The sequence below is a fragment of the Hyla sarda genome, chromosome 6 (genome assembly GCF_029499605.1).
Source record: "Hyla sarda isolate aHylSar1 chromosome 6, aHylSar1.hap1, whole genome shotgun sequence".
Taxonomy (NCBI): Eukaryota; Metazoa; Chordata; class Amphibia; order Anura; family Hylidae; genus Hyla; species Hyla sarda.
This window is the reverse complement of record NC_079194.1, coordinates 219,934,952-219,954,694: the sequence shown is the minus strand read 5'-3', so window position 1 is coordinate 219,954,694 and position 19,743 is coordinate 219,934,952. Positions and strand designations below refer to the sequence as shown.

Below are 19,743 nucleotides of genomic sequence, written 5' to 3'. Positions count from 1 at the left end.
TAAATGGTACAATACTTGGATGTACGTATGCGGTATGCACTGATGAGGGCCTATTAGCAGAAAAAAACTCTTTATTTTTGTAAAACACCAGCCGGTGGATATTATTGTTTGGACTTTGACGGTATGGAGCACCTTGACAGCTTAACAGGTACTAAATGGTACAATACTTGGATGTACGTATGCGGTATGCACTGATGAGGGCAGTAATATGCCTAACTATTAGCAGAAATAACTCTGTATTTTTGTAAAACACCAGCCGGTGGATACTATTGTTTGGACTTTGACGGTTTGGAGCACCATGACAGCTACTAAATGGTACAATACTTGGATGTACGTATGCGGTATGCACTGATGAGGGCAGTAATATGCCTAACTATTAGCAGCAAGAAAAAAATACAAAAAATGGGAGAGCAGACCAGATCAATATTTCACCAGATGGCTTGGGAGTAGCTGAACTTTCTCCAACGAGGAATGCAACCAACTGATACTCCGTTTGCAAGGTAACAATTTATTACTACATTTAAAACAAACATAAAATATAATGGTGTACTAGTACATATGGATCCGACGCGTTGCAGGGATTATTCCCCTTCCTCAGGGATATAGTTTTTATTGGATCAATGATCCTCTTTATACTCCTTCCTTTGACCTCCTTAACCCCGGAAACACTTTCTCATAGGGTGATGTACAAAAAAAAAAAAAAAAACATTAGTTATTGCGGACGTTCTATACATTCATTAAAACCATTCGGGACTAAAGTGTTCAGTTTGAAAATATAAAAGCTTTCTCTTTTGCATAGGGTGGAAAATCTCCGTAATCCCTCAGTTATCTGTTCTACGGGAATAACCCGTAGTAACCCTGGATCCGCATTATGGCACATTGCAAAGTGCCGAGAAATGCTGTGCTTTGGATATTTATGTTTATTGTTAAATCTATGTGAGTTTATCCGTTTACGCAATGTTTGAGATGTGCGGCCCACATATTGGGTCCTGCATGGACATTCTAACACATAGATCACAAAATTACTTGCACAACTCAAGTATGTTTTAATAGGAATTATTTCTCCTGTTGTTGCGCTTTTTATACTTTGTGTCCCATCTTCTATATAACTACATGTCCCACACCTTTTTTCATTACATTTATAAGCACCTTTTTGTTTTATTGTTCCTTTTTCAATTCTTATTTTATTTAAAATAGGGTATGAGGGTGCTATTTTTTGGGCTACTGTTTTTGCTCTGTGATAAATAAATTTAGGTTTAAAATTCTCAATACCAAACGCTTCGTTTAAAAATGGATCCTGTTGTAATATATCCCAGTTTTTTCAAATAATATTTTCAACTTTTTTTTGCATCTTCTGAATACCGTGACACAAATGCTGTACAGTATTCCGCATTTTATTATCTTTCTTTTTAGAAATGCCATTTTGTTTTTCTATTTGTTACCTTCTTGCTATACTGTCTGCTTTTCGCAGGGTATCCTTTATCTAAAAATCTTTTTTCTATAACTTTTGCTTGTTCTTCATAACATGTATTTTCTGAACAATTTCTCTTTATACGGTTAAGTTGTCCAAAAGGTATATTCACCTTCCAACTTTTAAGATGACTACTTTTAAAATGTAGGTACCCATTAGCATCTATTGATTTAAAGTGCATTTTTGTATTTATTTTATAATTTTTTATGTATATTTCCAAATCTAAAAACGTAATTCTGTTCTTATCTATACATTCTGTAAACTCCATACCCCATTGATTCCTATTCAATTCATTAAAAAATTCATAAAAACTACTTTTACTACCTTCCCAAACCCCAATGAGGTCATCTATGTAACGTTTAAAATTTTTTATCTGTTTAAAAAAACTACTTTCTTCTATACATGTTTTTTCTACCATCCCCATATACAGGTTAGCAAAAACTGGTGCACATTTCGCGCCCATTGCAGTCCTGTGGTATTGAATATAAAACTGGTCCTTGAATACAAAATAGTTGTGACTTTTGAACATCCGGCATAAAAATATCAGTATGTAACATTTCTCCAATAACCTCCACTCCCTTTTCTTGTGGGATATTTGAATATAAAGACACCACATCCATTGTGACCAACCATAAATTATCATTCCATTTAAAATTTTCTAAAAGCCCCAATAATTGTCCCGAATCTCTCAAATAAGATGGCAGGGCAGTGACATATTTTTGCATTATTCGGTGTACATATTCTCCTAGACGACTCGTTAACGAATCAACTCCTGCTATTATTGGCCTCCCAGGGGGGTGCAGAGGATTTTTTTGTAATTTGGGTACTAAATAGTACAATACTTGGATGTACGTATGCGGTATACACTGATGAGGACAGTAATATGCCTATTAGCAGAAAAAACTCTGTATTTTTGTAAAACACCAGCCGGTGGATACTATTGTTTGGACTTTGACCATTTGGAGTACCTTGACAGCTACTAAATGGTACAATACTTGGATGTACCTATGCGGTATGCACTCATGAGGGCAGTAATATGCCTAACTATTAGCAGAAAAAACTCTGTATTTTTGTAAAACACCAATGCAATGCTCAATAACGTGAATAGGAGGTTTAGCAATCAATGATCCTTCTCAGTGTAACAGCACAGCACTCTGCACTCCTGCCTTTCCCTAATGCTGATGTGAGTAGCAGTTGCAGTGTAACGCTGTGGTATGGGCTATTCACACACACGCAGTCCCGTCCTCTCCATCTGAGTGCTTAGATTAAATGAAAAGAGGCAAGATGGCCGCCGATTATATAGTTGCTGTGACATCACAGGGGTCAGTGAACACTGATAGGCTGCATCTCACATGTGGTTCAGGGTCAGCCCGCCTACCTTCATTCCCGCCGCTGTTTCCCACCCTCGCATAATCCCCTGCCCCATGTACTCACATGTGGATCCGCCATCTTAGGTCCCCAATAGCCTGGAACGCTGTAAAATGGAGTTTAATGAAGCAATTCGCGCAATAGAATCGCGGCGATATTCGTATTCGTTGCGAATCGAATTTTTCATGAAATTTGTAACGAATTCGGGTTCGTCAACTTCAATTCACTCATCTCTAAAAGGGATGATCAGTTTTCTTCCTTTGTAACATTCTGTGGTTTTTCTTGAAAAAAGTGGATCTGTCTAGGTTTCTGGCTTTCTCAGCAAACTCTATAAGGATTTTCTCTGGATATTTTTGTTCTTGAAATTTCTGTGTCAGGGCGACTGCATCTACATCATATTTCTTGATGTCCGAGCAGTTTCTTCTCAGCCTTCTATATTGTCCCATGGCCACATTAAGAAGCCATCTCGGTAAATGCCAGCTGTTATATAGTATATAAGTGTTTCTCGATGTGGGCTTGTGGTATGTGCTACAGCTTAAATTTGTGCAAATAGTTTCTATTAGTAAGTATAAAAATTCCAATTTCACTTGACTTATTTTGGGTGTTGTAGAAACTGCTTTGTTTTTAGATTGCCTTACTAATTGATTGAGGACTACTGGATCTTTATAGGGGTTTATTATAAGCTATACATACATATAAATACAAAGGGGGATCCTAACTGATTAAGGGATAGGGGTGCAAGGAAGAGGGGAAGGTGATAGGAAGGAAGTGCTCCCTCTATCTCATCATCCTATATGATGAGCAGTCATCCACACACATAACCCATACATTGCCCATCCCAAGACATCTCCATGGCCAATCAGAACAGATTACAGTTTATTTGCATTGCAATCAGTCCTTGTCCTTTGTTGTCCCATATTGTGTTGACAGATGTCCATCCAAGTTTCCTCGAGAACCGCACCTTGGTGGACTGACAGGAAGATTTGCAGTCCATTGTGTTCAACACCGCAGGGGCTGGTTTTATGGCTTTATTATTGGAGGTAACTGGAACTGTAGCTCATCTCCTTCTTATCACTCAAGTACAAGGCTTATTGTATGGCTTTAAACAGGATAAAAGCAAATAATTGTCTAATCAGCTGTTTGCATCAACCACCATTCCTGGAGCCAGTCGTGCCGACACCCTACACCCATTCCATCCATGAAATTCCACTGCATTCCATTGTTATTCCATTATATTTGAGTCCACAATAAAAACACATCAAATTTATATTAGTGTGGCCAATGTTGTCTCCAACAGGTGTGAATACTAAACCAATCAGCTTAAGGCCAGCCCCTGACCATATAAGGGAGCTGTAGCCAATGATCGCTCTCTTGGGTTGCTGCTCTCGTGGATGCCGGACTAGCAGGATGGATCTGCGCAACTTTCAAAGACAAGCTGGGCCAGAAACCTGCCGGCCTCAGCCTCAATTGAATCGTGAGTTCTAAACTAAATCCCCACTAAAGCTAGCGTGACTGCTGGACCTCAACTAAATCCCCTAAATCCAGCGGAACAGCGCATATCAGTCTACGGACTCTAAAATGCTTAAGGTCCCAACCACTGTCAATCTCTAAGAGACTTTGCCTGTATAGAGACTGTTCCAGTTATGAAGCTTGCATAAAATCTTCAGTAAAAGTTCCGACTGTTTTCAGCAAACTCTCCGGTTGTGGACATTCAATTATTCCATACCTCCCTATCGCTCTTGGGAAGGGTGGCGGTAGGACAAGCATTGCACAGGAGCCCTCACCCTGGCGTTACGAATAGCAAGGGTTAATCAGACACCCTTTAATTACCGCACAGCTACACCCCATATACCCTACACCCCCAGGCTATCACATTTATTTATCCTACCTTATTGGTTACATTTGACTGAATTGAATCATGGACATACAACTGAGGAAAAGTGGAGTTTGCTTTAGGTTCACACCCTCTGTAGCCATTTACCCTTTAAAGTAGTGGAGTACCCCTTTATCCTTAATTCGGGCTGAGCTGCAATACCATACATAGCCCATAGACATGTGTGGGACTATTTGTTAAAAAAGACAGCTAGAATAGACCCAGTAACATACAACATCATGATTACGCTATCACTGTGGCTTTTCGTGCAACCTCAGTTCAGTATCAGTTAGAGGGCGTTTCATATTATCACAAGATCTTTGTGCAAAGTATTTCACCATTTACCACTGTTTGCATGTCATGGCACGAACTAATATCCAAAGACCATAGTTATTATTTGACCATAATATACAGTTTTTGAATAAAACGGCAGATATTGCATATAACACAGTGATTCTACTACCATAGCAGGACTAAATTGCTGGTTATGTCATAGTAGTAAACACAAGCATAGGGACTTTGCCTGGAGTGATAAGTTCCTTTTTGTATTAACATAGGTTAGCAGAACTAACAGCATGGAGAAGTAAATTAGATTCTGTAGTTTTACAGTATAAAGGAAGTCAACACACTTCCCCCTTTAAATCAATTGTCCCCGACATGTAGCTGGTGAACTGGACAGGGCCCATTGATCTCTGCATAGACGTTGGTCGGCAAGTGAACTTGTGTGTGGATGTACAGTTTCTTACCAGGCACTGGTAATAGGATGAATGGCCACTGGAATGTTGTATCCTGTAAGGTAAGGTCACTGATATCTTACTTTTCTACAAAGCCACTTAGTTTATATTAGAGAAGCTGGAGTCAACAATGATTCCAACTTTAGAAGACCAGAGGGTAAACCAGGGGTGGGCATAGAGTTTAGTGTTCCCCACCTGTGGCTCCCCAGCTGTTGCAAAACTACCACTCCCATAATGCCATGGCACCAACAGGCATAACAGGAGTTGTAGCTTTGCAAAAGCTGGAGAGCCATAGATTGGGGGTCATGGATTTAAAGGGTGAAGTGTTTGTGGTTGCACCCTGCCTGGAGACTGAGAGGGCCCAAAGGTTCCCTTTATGTCATATGAGAAGGCTATCAATTCACTGGTCCATTATAGATTTAGCATTGAAGCACATGAACTTCATGTTACCTCTCTGGAGAAACCTGTTTCTTCCAACTTATTAGCCCAATATCAAGACTATAAGTCTTGATATTGGACTCAAAACCATCTTGACCTATTGTCTTCTAAGTTGAGTATATTCTTCAGGATCTCTCGCAATATTTTTACAAAGCTTCACTTCATCTCCCATCATGTCAAATAGGTGCAGCCAGTGATAAGTAGCTACAATGAGGTTTTTATGATGTGTCATAATGTGACAAAATATCCTGTGTCATCATTGTGTGTAGTTTTTTTTTACATCTGTGTGGGTTGTTCACGGAAAGGATCACATTTCATCCTATAAATGTCTCTAATTTTCCATAAAACCAAAACACTGACATGCACTGTCGTTTATTATGTCTATGGTAAGAGAATGTTACTGTATAGAATAAGTGCTAGTCATTGTGTCACTTTGTTTCAGAAACTATAATAGGTTAATTTGGAGGTAAAGTCTGACCTATTTGGTGCCAAACAAGTGAAATGGCTTACTTTACACATGATTTGGGCGCTACTTGATAATTGCATAAAATTTTTTTTTTTTAAATAATAATTTACTTGGACAATAAAGACATGGCACAATAACAGTTTTCATAGAAAGGAACTGATACCTGGAATAGGTGTAGTTGAAAAGAGGCAGTTCCAAACTATTTGAGCCGATTCCAAGATATGAAAGTCCACATTTTCATATAAGTTGAGCAGAGCCATTCGGCATATAGGGTGGCCAGTGCATCATACAAAGTACAGCCATGACTAAAGAGGTACATAGGTGTAAAGTAGTTATATAAAAAGTTAATCTAAGAACACTTAAAATAATATAAAACAGAACCGAACAGCTTTTTGCACAAAGGCTAAGACACATGAGTGCCGAACTTGCAACCAGAGGAAGACTGGGTGAGTTTTCAATGCACCACCGGGTAGCTCAAAGCTAACTATAAACCATAATGATGGCTAGAGAGGATCAAGGGGGCCCCATACAGCATTTTGCAGGGTATCAAATACCCAGGAGAGTGGGGGTGGGGGGGGGAGGGTAGGGGGTTAGGGGATCTACAAATTTACATTACCAAGTGTCCTTTTCAGTACCTCAGTAGAGAACCAAATAGTATATTGAAAATAAGACATTAACTCTTGTCTCTCATTAACACTCAATACCTTGGATATAAAAAGCCTCCATTTGTTGAACAATGATTTAGTAGAAGTATTTGTGGTAGGAGACATGTGGATCATGTCCATATTCAGAAGCTGCTCTGGAGTGTTAACAACTTCTGGAACGATGGGGAGCATTTCATCCAACCATTTTCGTAAAATACACTTCAGACCTGCTAATAGATATATGTGTACCCCCGTAGTGGCCATGAGGGGTGGAGCGATAACATCTGACATGACAGGTATACAGTGAAATAGACAACCCAGCGTGGGACATGCATCACATTTTTAAAGCAAAGTGCACCATATTTAAAAATAGACTTGGGATCAGGTTTTCATTAAGAATATCTCTGTACTTTGCTCTTTTACGGAGGAGAGGCTTATTTTTCTGGCCACTTCACCATACAGTCCAGATTGTGAAGTGCTGCAGTGATGGTTGACCTTCTAGACATTTCTCCTATCTGCACACAGCATTGTTGGAGCTCAGCCGGAGTATTGGTCACCTCTCTTTCCAAGGCCCTTTCCCCCTAATTACTTGGTTTAGTTGGACGGCTAGCTCTAAGAAGAGATCTGGTTGTTCCCAACTTCTTACATTAAAGAATTATGGAGGCCACTGTGTTCTTGGGAACTTCCAGTGCAGCAGAAATTTTTGTACCCTTCTCTACATTAGATCTATAGCTTCAAACTATTTTGTCTTTGAGCTCTTCAGGCAGTTTTTCCCCTCCTGATGGCTTCATGACTTGGGGGGAGATTTATCAATATGTGTCTGTGAGCAGCCACTTCACAACCTTTTTTTTTTTTTTTCCTGGCTGGAATGCATTGATAAAGTAAACCTCGGAAAGATATAATATAGTTGATGTAGCAAACATACAGTTCCATTCCTACCAGAAAAGCAGTGCCAGATTGAGGTCCCTTGGACCCACCAAACAAAACACCCTACCTTTAGCCTATACAGAACATAAGCATGTCTATTTGTTATTGCATTCTATATTATGCAATATTATTAAGTGGTCAAGCTTTTAGGTTTCATCAAATCAGAGGAATTGCCCAACTAAGATTATTCAGAGAAGCTCCTTTAGAATGTTATTTTGTAGGAAATATATGTATGGAAAAACAAAAAGGAAAAGGGTCAGACGTGCCGTTATTACCAATGGCAACAGTTAATAGGTGTAGATAGTGGTGTGCTCACCTTTTGGAGTTGTACAACACTGTAATATGCCTTATAGTGGTTTCCAAATGCCGGGTGCAGCCGAGCATCCAACCTTTTTGCTAGTATGCAGGACCTGACAAAGAGGGGGTCCTGGCCCTCAAAACGTGTTGCATGTTCACATTGTACCATAATGGCTAATAAAGTCATCTTTTGGATTATTATTTTATTGTCCGAAATGGGTTTCTTCTAAACTTTATTTACATCAACGGGAGAGCGCCATTCCAACATAATTTCTTCTGCCTTCAAGTGAAAAAATCTGTATGCATGCATAGGCGTGCGCACAGGGTGTGCCGGGTGTGCCCAGGCACACCCTAATCACCGCGGCCGCGGAGCAAAAGGGGCATCTGCCCCGGGCCCTGTAATTCCTGGGGGCCCAAAAGCAGCTTGCCCCTTTTGCCCCATGGGGCCTGATAAAGCTGATAAAGGCTGGCGGGCCAGGCGTCAGGGGCCCGGACAAAATGTTAGTGGGAGAGGGCCCGGGTTTTGCGCCACACGCTACCTTTTTATGTTCGCCGCCGCCCCCGTCACTCATACCCAGGCAGCCAGTACCGCAATGGCTGTCTGGGAGATGGTCATGTGACGTGACGTGCGACGTCACGGGCGGCATCATAGAGAGGAGCGGAGCAGAGAGAGTCTCCCGCTCCTCTCAGTCCCCACACGGCCGCTTCCAGGATCCAGGCCGCAGCAGGGGACCCACCGCCGGATATGTGAGTATGTATAATGTGTGTGTGTATGTTTATGGGGGTATTTATTATAAAGTGTGTGTGGGGGGGGGGGGGGGGGGATTTATTATATAGTGTGTGTGTGGGGGGTGGGGGGGATTTATTATATAGTGTGAGGGGGAATTTATTATATAATGTGAGGAGGGATTTATTATATAATGTGAGAAAGGAGGAAATTATACACGTGAGGGGAGGATATTGATTATTATAATCCTCCCCTCACATATATGTAACATCTCCCCCTCACATATATAATCTGATTACCCCCTCCTCACATTGATTATCCCCTCACATATATATATAATATCATACTCAGATTATATGTGAGGGGATTATCAATGTGAGGAGGGGATTATCAGATTATATATGTGAGGGGGAGGTGTTACATATATGTGAGGGGAGGATTATAATAATCATTATTATCCTCCCCTCACATGCATAATCTGATAACTCCCTCCTCACATTGATTATCCCCTCACATATAATCAGATTATGATATTATATATGTGAAGGGATAATCAATGTGAGGAGGGGGTTATCAGATTATACATGTGAGGGGATTATCAGATTATACATGTGAGGGAGAGATGTTACATATATGTGAGGGGAGGATTATAATAATCAATATCCTCCCCTCACATGTATAATCTGATAATCCCCTCCCCCTGTACGTATCCTGAACTGATCCTGAGTTATATCCAGTATTATACTCCAGAGCTGTACTCACTATTCTGCTGGTGAGGTGACTGTGTACGTACATTACATTACTGATCCTGTACTGATCCCGAGTTATATCCTGTATTATACTCCAGAGCTGTACTCACTATTCTGCTGGTGAGGTCACTGTGTGCATACATTACATTACTGATCCTGTACTGATCCCGAGTGTGTGTGGGATGGGGGTGGGGCACCGGGGGGCCCAAAAAAAATTGCTTGCCCAGGGTCCAATCAAAATTAAAGACGGCCCTGTCCATTATACATACACTGTACAGCAATCATACCTCCATTATACATACACTGTACAGCAACCATACCACCATTATACATACACTGTACAGCAATCATACCTCCATTATACATACACTGTACAGCAATCATACCTCCATTATACATACACTGTACAGCAAGCATACCGCCATTATACATACACTGTACAGCAATCATACCTCCATTATACATACACTGTACAGCAATCATACATCCATTATACATACACTGTACAGCAATCATACCTCCATTATACATACACTGTACAGCAATCATACCGCCATTATACATACACTATACAGCAATCATACATCCATTATACATACACTGTACAGCAATCATACCTCCATTATACATACACTGTACAGCAATCATACATCCATTATACATACACTGTACAACAATCATACATCCATTATACATACACTGTACAGCAAGCATACATCCATTATACATACACTGTACAGCAATCATACATCCATTATACATACACTGTACAGCAAGCATACCGCCATTATAAATACACTGTACAGCAATCATACATCCATTATACATACACTGTACAGCAATCATACATCCATTATACATACACTGTACAGCAAGCATACCGCCATTATACATACACTGTACAGCAATCATACCTCCATTATACATACACTGTACAGCAATCATACCTCCATTATACATACACTGTACAGCAATCATACCACCATTATACATACACTGTACAGCAATCATACATCCATTATACATACACTGTACAGCAATCATACCTCCATTATACATACACTGTGCAGCAATCATACATCCATTATGCATACTGTACAGCAATCATACATCCATTATACATACACTGTGCAGCAATCATACATCCATTATACATACATTTACAGCAATCATACATCCATTATACATACACTGTACAGCAATCATACATCCATTATACATACACTGTACAGCAATCATACATCCATTATACATACATTTACAGCAATCATACATCCATTATACATACACTGTACATCAATCATACATCCATTATACATACACTGTACAGCAATCATACATCCATTATACATACACTGTACAGCAAGCATACCTCCATTATACATACACTGTACAGCAATCATACATCCATTATACATACATTTACAGCAATCATACATCCATTATACATACACTGTACAGCAATCATACATCCATTATACATACACTGTGCAGCAATCATACATCCATTATACATACACTGTACAGCAATCATACATCCATTATACATACACTGTACAGCAATCATACCTCCATTATACATACTGTACAGCAATCATACATCCATTATACATACACTGTACAGCAATCATACATACACTGTACAGCAATCATACACCCATTATACATACACTGTACAGCAATCATACATCCATTATACATACACTGTACAGCAATCATACATCCATTATACATACACTGTACCGCAATCATACCTCCATTATACATACACTGTGTCTGTGACTGTACAGCAATCATACATCCAATCCATTATTAATGGATTGGATGTATGATTGCTGTACAGTCACAGTGTATGTATAATGGAGGTATGATTGCTGTACAGTGTATGTATAATGGATGTATGATTGCTGTACAGTGTATGTATAATGGATGTATGATTGCTGTACAGTGTATGAAATATGGAGCCTCCAATCCCCCAAAAAAAGCCTCCAATCCAAAAAAAAGTTTTAATAAAGTTTTTCATTTTGTTTGTATTGATATTTATATGAGTGTAAGTCTGTTTATGTATGTGTGCATGCAAGCAAGAGTGTGTGTGTGTGTGTGTGTGTGTGTGTATATATATATATATATACACACATAAACACACACAAGCGTGCGCAGCTTGAGTTTGTGCTTTAGGGTGCACACCCTAATGCAATAGGCTGCGCACGCCTATGTATGCATATTATAGGAAATATAAGCATTTACTAAAACAGTCATGTCAAAATAAGGAATATAGTCATTTTTAATCTGGGGGTAGGAAAAAATGTCAAAGGAATTATAAAATGGAAAATAATTAATGTTCCTTAAAAATTTTGGTATGAAGAGGAACAAAAGAGGAGGGAATAGATATATATAGTTTTTAGATGATTATTATGGTAATCCTTACAAAAACATTCTCTTCCTGCACACACACTGTTAAGGTCACCGGAATGACCCAATAAATGCCCTATAATGAAATGCTTAGACGGATCCCTCCAAGGAACAGCCCAGGATAGAGGCAGCGCACAAGACTTCAAAGGTAAAATGGTTTATTTACCCGGCATGCAAAGTGTTTCACTGGATAACCAGCTTCATCAGGCATCATGCCTGATGAAGCTGGTTATCCAGCGAAACGCGTTGCATGCCGGGTAAATAAACCATTTTACCTTTGAAGTCTTGTGCGCTGCCTCTATCCTGGGCTGTTCCTTGGAGGGATTCGTCTAAGTGCTTCACCTGTGTGTCCAGGGGCGGCTGCCGTTCTTCGCCCGTTGCAGGGTCACTTCACGCCTTCGCCATGGTTGTGCTTGGTCGCAGTGCAGCTATACTTGGTGAGCAAGTTTTTTTGGTTGTTCATGTTCTCTTTGCATTGTAGTGTCACACTAGGAGCGCTCTCCTTGTTTGTACATTGCTATAATGAAATGGGGATGTCCATAACAATTAATTTGTACTCTGTAATGTTGTAACAGATGATTCCATGCTGTTTTGTATCAGAGTTTATTCTGTTTCCTTAAAAGGGTTATCTGGCGGAAATTTTTATTTTTTCAGAATAATGCCCAGACTGTAGTATATAATAAAATAAAAATAAAACTGTACTCCCCTCCAGCACTACTGCGGTGCCTCTGGTGTCCTGCTCCGGTCCCCAGCTGTGAATCTCTTCCTCAGTTGCAGCGTGACTCTACTGACTATTTTTATTGCATTACCAGTACATCATTTTGACTTCTGGGAATTTAAGGGTAGATTAACCAAAACTTTTGCAGGTAAACAGTTGAGTAGTCCCCCATATCAACCAGATTGCTTCTTTAATTTTTTTAAAAAGGCTTAAAAATTAATGTTGGAATCTGATTGGTTGCTATGGGCAAGTGTTCCACTGTTTCACTCTATTGATAAATTTCCCCTATTGAGTTTATTATTTTATATTGTACATGCATGCTGATCTAATAACATAAATTAATGGAAACCTGTAAACCATGAAAATGCTATCTAATCTATTAATATCATGTTATAGATCGAGAAGAGCTGAGAACGTTAAAGGGGTACTCCGGTGAAAACATTTTTCCTTTTAAAGCAACTGGTGGCAGAAAGTTAAACATATTTGTAAGTTACTTCTATTAAAAAATCTTAATCCTTACAGTACTTATTAGCTGCTGAATGCTACAGAGGAAATTCCTTTCTTTTTGGAACACTGATGACATCACGAGCACAGTGCTCTCTGCTGACATCTCTGTCCATTTTAGCAACCATGCATAGCAGATGTATGCTAAGGCAGCATGGTGGCTCAGTGATTAGCACTGCTGCCTTGCAGTGCTGGGGCCTTGGGTTCAAATCCCACTAAGAACAAGAATAAATAAAGCGTTATTATTATTATAATAACGTTAACAGAGAGAACTGTGCTCGTGATGTCATCAGAGAGCATTCCAAAAATAAAAGAATTTCCTCTGTAGTATTCAGCAGCTAATAAGTACAGGAAGGATTAAGATTTTTTAATAGAAGTCATTTACAAATATGTTTAACTTTCTGCCACCAGTTGATTTAAAAGATAAAAGGTTTTCACCCCTTTAAAATATATTTTAATGGGAGAAAATTCAGTATAACCTGTAATTTTCACACAGAAGGCAGAGCAACGCCCAAATATAGACCATGCTGGTTACCAAAATCTTTTTAACACACGCCACACGGAACAGCTGGAGGCACACTATGGGTCGAGTCACCGGTGAATCCGCAGTGTAAAATACGTTGAGGAGGCCATAGGAGGGCAACAGCCCAGCAGCAGGACTGCTACCTCCGCCTTTGTGCAAGGAGGAGCAGGAGGAGCACTGCCAGAGCCCTGCATAATGACCACCAGCAGGCCACAAATGTGCATGTGTCCACTCAAACGGTGAGAAACATACTCCATGAGGGTGGTATGAGGTCGCAACGTTCATAGGTGGGGGTTGTGCTTACAACCCAACACCATGCAGGATGACTAGTATTTGCGAGGGAACACCAAGATTGGCAAATTCTCCACTGGCGCCCTGTGCTCTTCAGAGATGAAAGCAGGTTCACACTGAAGACTCCGTGGAGAACATTCTGCTGCCTGCAACATCGTTCAACATGACCGGTTTGGCTGTGGGTCAGTAATGGTGTGGGGTGGCATTTCTTTGGGGGGCCACACAGCCCTCCACGTGCTTGCCAGAGGTAGCCTGACTGCCATTAGGTACCGAGATGAGATCTTCAGACCCCTTGTGAGACCATATGCTGGTGCGGTTGGCCCTGTGTTCTTCCTAATGCTAGACCTCATGTGACTGGAGTGTGTCAGCAGTTCCTGCAAGAGGAAGGCATTGATGCTATGGACTGGCCCGCCCGTTCCCCAGACCTGAATCTGATTGAGCACATCTGGGACATCATGTCTCGCTCCATCCACCAACGCCACGTTGCCCCACAGACTGTCCAGGAGTTGGCGGATGCTTTAGTCCAGGTCTGGGAGGATATCCCTCAAGAGACCATCCGTCACCTCATCAGGATCATGCCCAGGCATTGTAGGGAGGTCATACAGGCACGTGGAGGCCACACACACTACTGAGCCTCATTTTGACTTGTTCTAAGGACAATACATCAAAGTTGGATCAGCCTGTAGTGTGGTTTCCCACTTTGATTTTGAGTGTGACTCCATATCCAGATCTCCATGGGTTGACAAATTTGATTTCCATTGATAATTTTTGTGTGATTTTGTTGTCATCACATTCAACTATGTAAAGATGAAAGTATTTCATACGTTTAGTTCATTCATTCAGATCTAGGATGTGTCATTTTAGTGTTTCTTTATTTTTTGAGCAGTGTACTTTGCTTTGGCTGCAGTCCACAAGCTAATCCTTATGGGGAGATACATATACATACTGTGCTAAAACCGTTCACTCTGCCCCCCTCAACATGTTTCACCACATCCACGTGGCTTTGTCAAGAGGTTATGGGCATCAAGAAGTCATACATTTTTGCAGGAACATGCAAATCTCAGCTCTGCGACAGACTTGCTATCTATAAAGTAGTAGCATAAACATCAGACAGTATGTTGCCATACTGCCTCCAGAGAAGCCCAGATGCCCATCCATGCCGCTGTATCGGTGCTCTACTGCTTCTCTGATCCAGGCTCTGTACTTGAGAAGCATTGGAGCACTGACACTCTTGGGACAGTCTTAAAAAAAAATAAAAAAAATAGGACTGTACTGTTCAAAACGGGACATATGGTCAGCCTAGCCCAGCTGCTAGTGTAAATCTGCATTGTGCTACTGTCAAGTGGTGGCAGTGTCAAGGAAAGAAGAGCTACTTCCTGGGTGCTTAAAGAGAGAGACTATTTTGGCCAGATGGATCTGTTCTGACCTTAAGAATTGAATATACAGAGGATAGGTATCCAGCAACAAACCAGTGTTATGTTTCTGCATTTTTCTTAGCGCTTGGATCAAAACCCCTTGCCTGTTGTTGCAAAGAAAGTTACTCATACACTTGGCATTTGTGACTACATTTGCTGCTACACCCCCTGCAAACTGGGCCAAGGTCAAATAGTTTGGTAGGCCATAATTTCTTGCTTCCACTATGTGCCTCTGGGCTCTATCACACCAACAACTGCTAGGACCTCCACCAATCTATATTACTTCCCTACACAGTTATGATTTCAGCCACCTGCTGTGCACAGAACTGTATACTTTGTATACCTTGTATACCTTTATTAACAAATACGTGAAGTTTATGCAAAGACTCAATATTTAAAGGGGATGTCCAGGAATCGAAAAACAGACCTATTTTCTTTCAAAGACCGCTCCCTGTCTGTCTCCACTTTGGGTGTGGTATTACAACTTGGCTCCATTCATTTCAATGGAACTGAGCTGCAGAACCACAGCCAACCTGGAGACAGACAGGGAGCAGTCTTTGAAATAAATTATCACTGTTTTTTATTCCTGGATAACCCCTTTAAAGTGTTCACCCTTCTTTTTCAAGACTTCTGTAATTTGCCGTTGCATGTTGGATATCCACTTTTAAGCAAAATCCTGACTCGTGGCAACCCATTCTTGTCTAGTCTGCTTGGAGTTTATCCCAATTTCTATGTTTTTGTTTATCCGTCTGCTTTTCGCAGACTGACCATAGGTTCTCTCTGGGGGGTTTCTTGGCCATGGACCCAAAATGTCAATGTTTTGTTTACCGAACAACTTAGTTATCACTTTTATCTTGGGACACCATGTTGGAAAAAGCATTGTTCATCACCAAATTGTTCCCGGAGTCTTAGATTGTTAGATACCAGAAAGTGACAGAAATGTCTCCTCAAGAGAATTTAGCTATGGGCCCTACACACATAGCAGGACCAGTTTTATAGGAAGCCAATAAACCTTCCAGAATATTTTTGGAATTTAATTTGAAGAATATGTTAGTAAACTTAAGTGGCACATTCCGACACCATACACATGTTACATAGGTCTGATAAATATCCATGAAGTCATGTACATTTGTGATACTCCTAAAGACAAAAATACAATACAGGATGTTCCATTAATAGTATTAGTCAAAGTGCATGTTTTGATTCCAGAAAATGGTTAAGACCTTGAGACACATCTGGTTCCACATGTTAGGTAGTTGTTCCTATAACTATTCTTGTTCTTTGTCAAAGGGGAAGTGTGAAAAACAGGGTTGTTACCTGTGTTCCTTGTTTTGATTCCACCAAAGGTGAGAAAAGGAAAATGAGAAGTTGAGGCCAAAAAATGATACAAAAATAAGGAACTGTTCCAGCAAAGAAGCGGCATCCCACACATGTTCATTGGATTATATTATGAAATGAGTGTCTACATACAGCTATGGACTCCAGTTTTAAAGGGGAATTTTCATATTAGCATGCTCTGGCATCGCTTATTACTTGGATATGCCATTATATAATTATGGGTGGGGGTCAATCCTCTGAAGTTGGCATTCCTCCTGCATGTTGGTGTTCCTGACCACACACTGTGAAAACGACTGCAACAAAGCTCCATTTAAGTGAATAGTTCTGTGTTGTACTTCCCTGCATAGTAACTGTCCAGAAGCGATGATGTGCAGCCATAGCACTTAAAAGGGTTGTCTGGGCAGAAGGTATACTTTAATTTGCTTCTTGGGCTACATAGAAAATAAGAAACATGTACAGAGGATTTAAAAAGTGTACACACCCAGATTCTTGAGATTTTGAAGAGTACCTGTCATCAAACCATATTTTCTAAACTAACTCAGATTATATTCCCTAACTATTCCTATCACCCCTTAAAAAAAAATTCTGAGCTTAAAAAAGCTCTGTATCATTTCCCTTTGCCCACATTGTGTGAGCTCCCAGCAGGAGAAAGTGGGCATTCCCTAGCAGGCGCGACATCACTGAAGCCTGCGAGAGCTATGCCTCGCAATGCCACAAACGCACTTCCTGAGTTTGGTCTCCTGCCAGACCGGGAGGAGACCAAACTAACTGTTTGACTTGCGCAGGGAACAGAACAGAGCCACCTAGTGGCCGTTTTTTCAATCACATTAAAAACATATAAAGGTTGGGAATTTTAACAGCAAATAAATAGCAAAGTGTCTTATAATTACAGTAGGAACAATATATTAAAAGTTTAGATTGGTGACAGATACTCTTTAAAGAATAGACAAAGATGAATCATGTCAGAACTTTTTTGACCTTTTCATTTTATAACAGTCAGTCTTGTTGGGTAGGAGTCTATTAGCATGGCACATTTTGACATAGCAATATTTAGCAACCCTCACCTGCAAAATTGCTCCAAATCTGTCAGATTGCCAGGATGTCTCCTGTGCACAGACCTCTTCAGATCACCCCAAAGATGTTCACTTGGATTAAGGTCTGGACTCTGGCTGGACCATTCCAAAATGTTAATCTTCTTCTGGTGAAGCCATGCTTTTGTGGATTTGAATGTGGCCTCTTCATTTTCAGCTTTCAAATGGACATCTGAAGGTTTGGTCCCAAAATTGCCTAGTATTTGGAACTTTTCAAAATTCCCTACACCCAGTTTCAGATGAAGAAAAACAGCCCCAAAGCATGTCATGCCTTACTGTGTGTATGGTGTTCTTTGGGTGATGTGCAAGAGACAAACATACCTTTTCAATTATGAGACCATAACACATTTTCCAACATGCTTTTGGGGGACTTGAGTTTGTTTTCTCTGGACTTGGATGTTTTTCTTTGTAAAAAATAAAATAAAAAAGGCTTTCATCTTGCCACCCTACCCTATAGCCCATTTATGTGAAGGACATGGAAGATTGCTGTCACATATAGCATACAGCCAGTACTTGCCAGAAATTCCTTCAGTTCCTTTAATATTGCAGTAGGCCTCTTGGAAGCCTCCTTTTGGAAGTTTTCTTCTCTTCTTTTTATAAATTTAGGAGGGACGTCCAGTTCTTGGTAATGTCTTTGTTGTGCCATATTTTCTCCAAAAGATGATGACTGTCTTCATTGTGTCTTGTGGTATATTTGATGCTTTGAAAATTCTTTTGTACCCTTCTCATGACTGATATACCGTATTTATCGGCGTATAACACGCACTTTTTAGGCTAAAATTTTTAGCCTAAAGTCTGTGTGCGTGTTATACGCCGATAAGCCGCTGCAGTTCAATGATTTAAAGCGGGCGCTTTAAATCAATGAACTGCAGCGGCTTTGCAGGTGCAGAGACAGCCAGCGCTGCCGGCTTCTCTGCCCCTGCCTGCCCTGGGGTCTAGAGCCCTGCTGCCGGCCCTTCTCTCCCCCTGGCTATAGGCGCCGCTGCCCATTCTCTCCCCCTGACTATCGGTGCCGGCGCCCCATTGCCGGCACCGATAGCCAGGGGGAGAGAAGCGGCGCCGGCAATGGGTCAGCGGCACCGACAGCCAGGGGGAGAGAAGGGGCAGCGGCACCCATTGCCGGCGCCGCTGCCCCGTTGCCTCCCCCCATCCCGATTGCATAATTACCTGTTGCCGGGGTCGGGTCGGTGCTGCTTCAGGCCTCCGGCGTGCGTCCCCTGCGTCGTTGCTATGCACTGCACGGCGCGTGACGTCAGTGCGTCGTGCAGTGCATAGCAACGACGCAGGGGACGCACGCCGGAGGCCTGAAGCAGCACCGACCCGACCCCGGCAACAGGTAATTATGCAACCGATGATGGGGGGAGGCAACGGGGCAGCGGCGCCGGCAATGGGTGCCGCTGCCGCTTCTCTCCCCCTGGCTGTCAGCGCCGCTTCTCTCCCCCTGGCTATCGGCGCCGGCAATGGGGCGCTGGCACGATAGTCAGGGGGAGAGAACGGGCAGCGGCGCAAATAGCCAGCGGGAGAGAAGCGGCGGCAGCAGGGCTCTAGATCCCAGGAAAGGCAAGGGGAGAGAAGCGGGCAGCGACGGCCTCTCTCCCCCTGCCTTTCCTGGGGGTGTATCGGGGTATACACGCGCACACACACGCACCCTCATTTTACAGGGATGTGGAATTTCTATCGCCCGACGCCCGGGACTAGCAGTTTTGGGCGCCGGGCAGGTGAATTTGTCCGGCCCTTAGCCCGGCTTCGGGCAAGCA

General features: G+C 41.5%; 1 protein-coding gene across 2 annotated transcripts in view; it reads left to right on the top strand.

Moving 5' to 3' along the window:
- Positions 1 to 5,316: 5,316 nt before the first annotated feature.
- SPI1 (Spi-1 proto-oncogene) overlaps positions 5,317 to 19,743 on the top strand; it is an 84,588-nt gene continuing 70,161 nt past the window's right edge. Inside the window, exon 1 of one of the 2 annotated variants that reach the window (XM_056526529.1) lies at positions 5,317 to 5,508. In XM_056526529.1, the coding sequence (XP_056382504.1) occupies positions 5,443 to 5,508 (66 nt within the window). In that variant the 5' untranslated portion in view covers positions 5,317 to 5,442. The remainder of the gene's footprint in view (positions 5,509 to 19,743) is intronic. The other variant, XM_056526528.1, reaches the window with a different exon arrangement.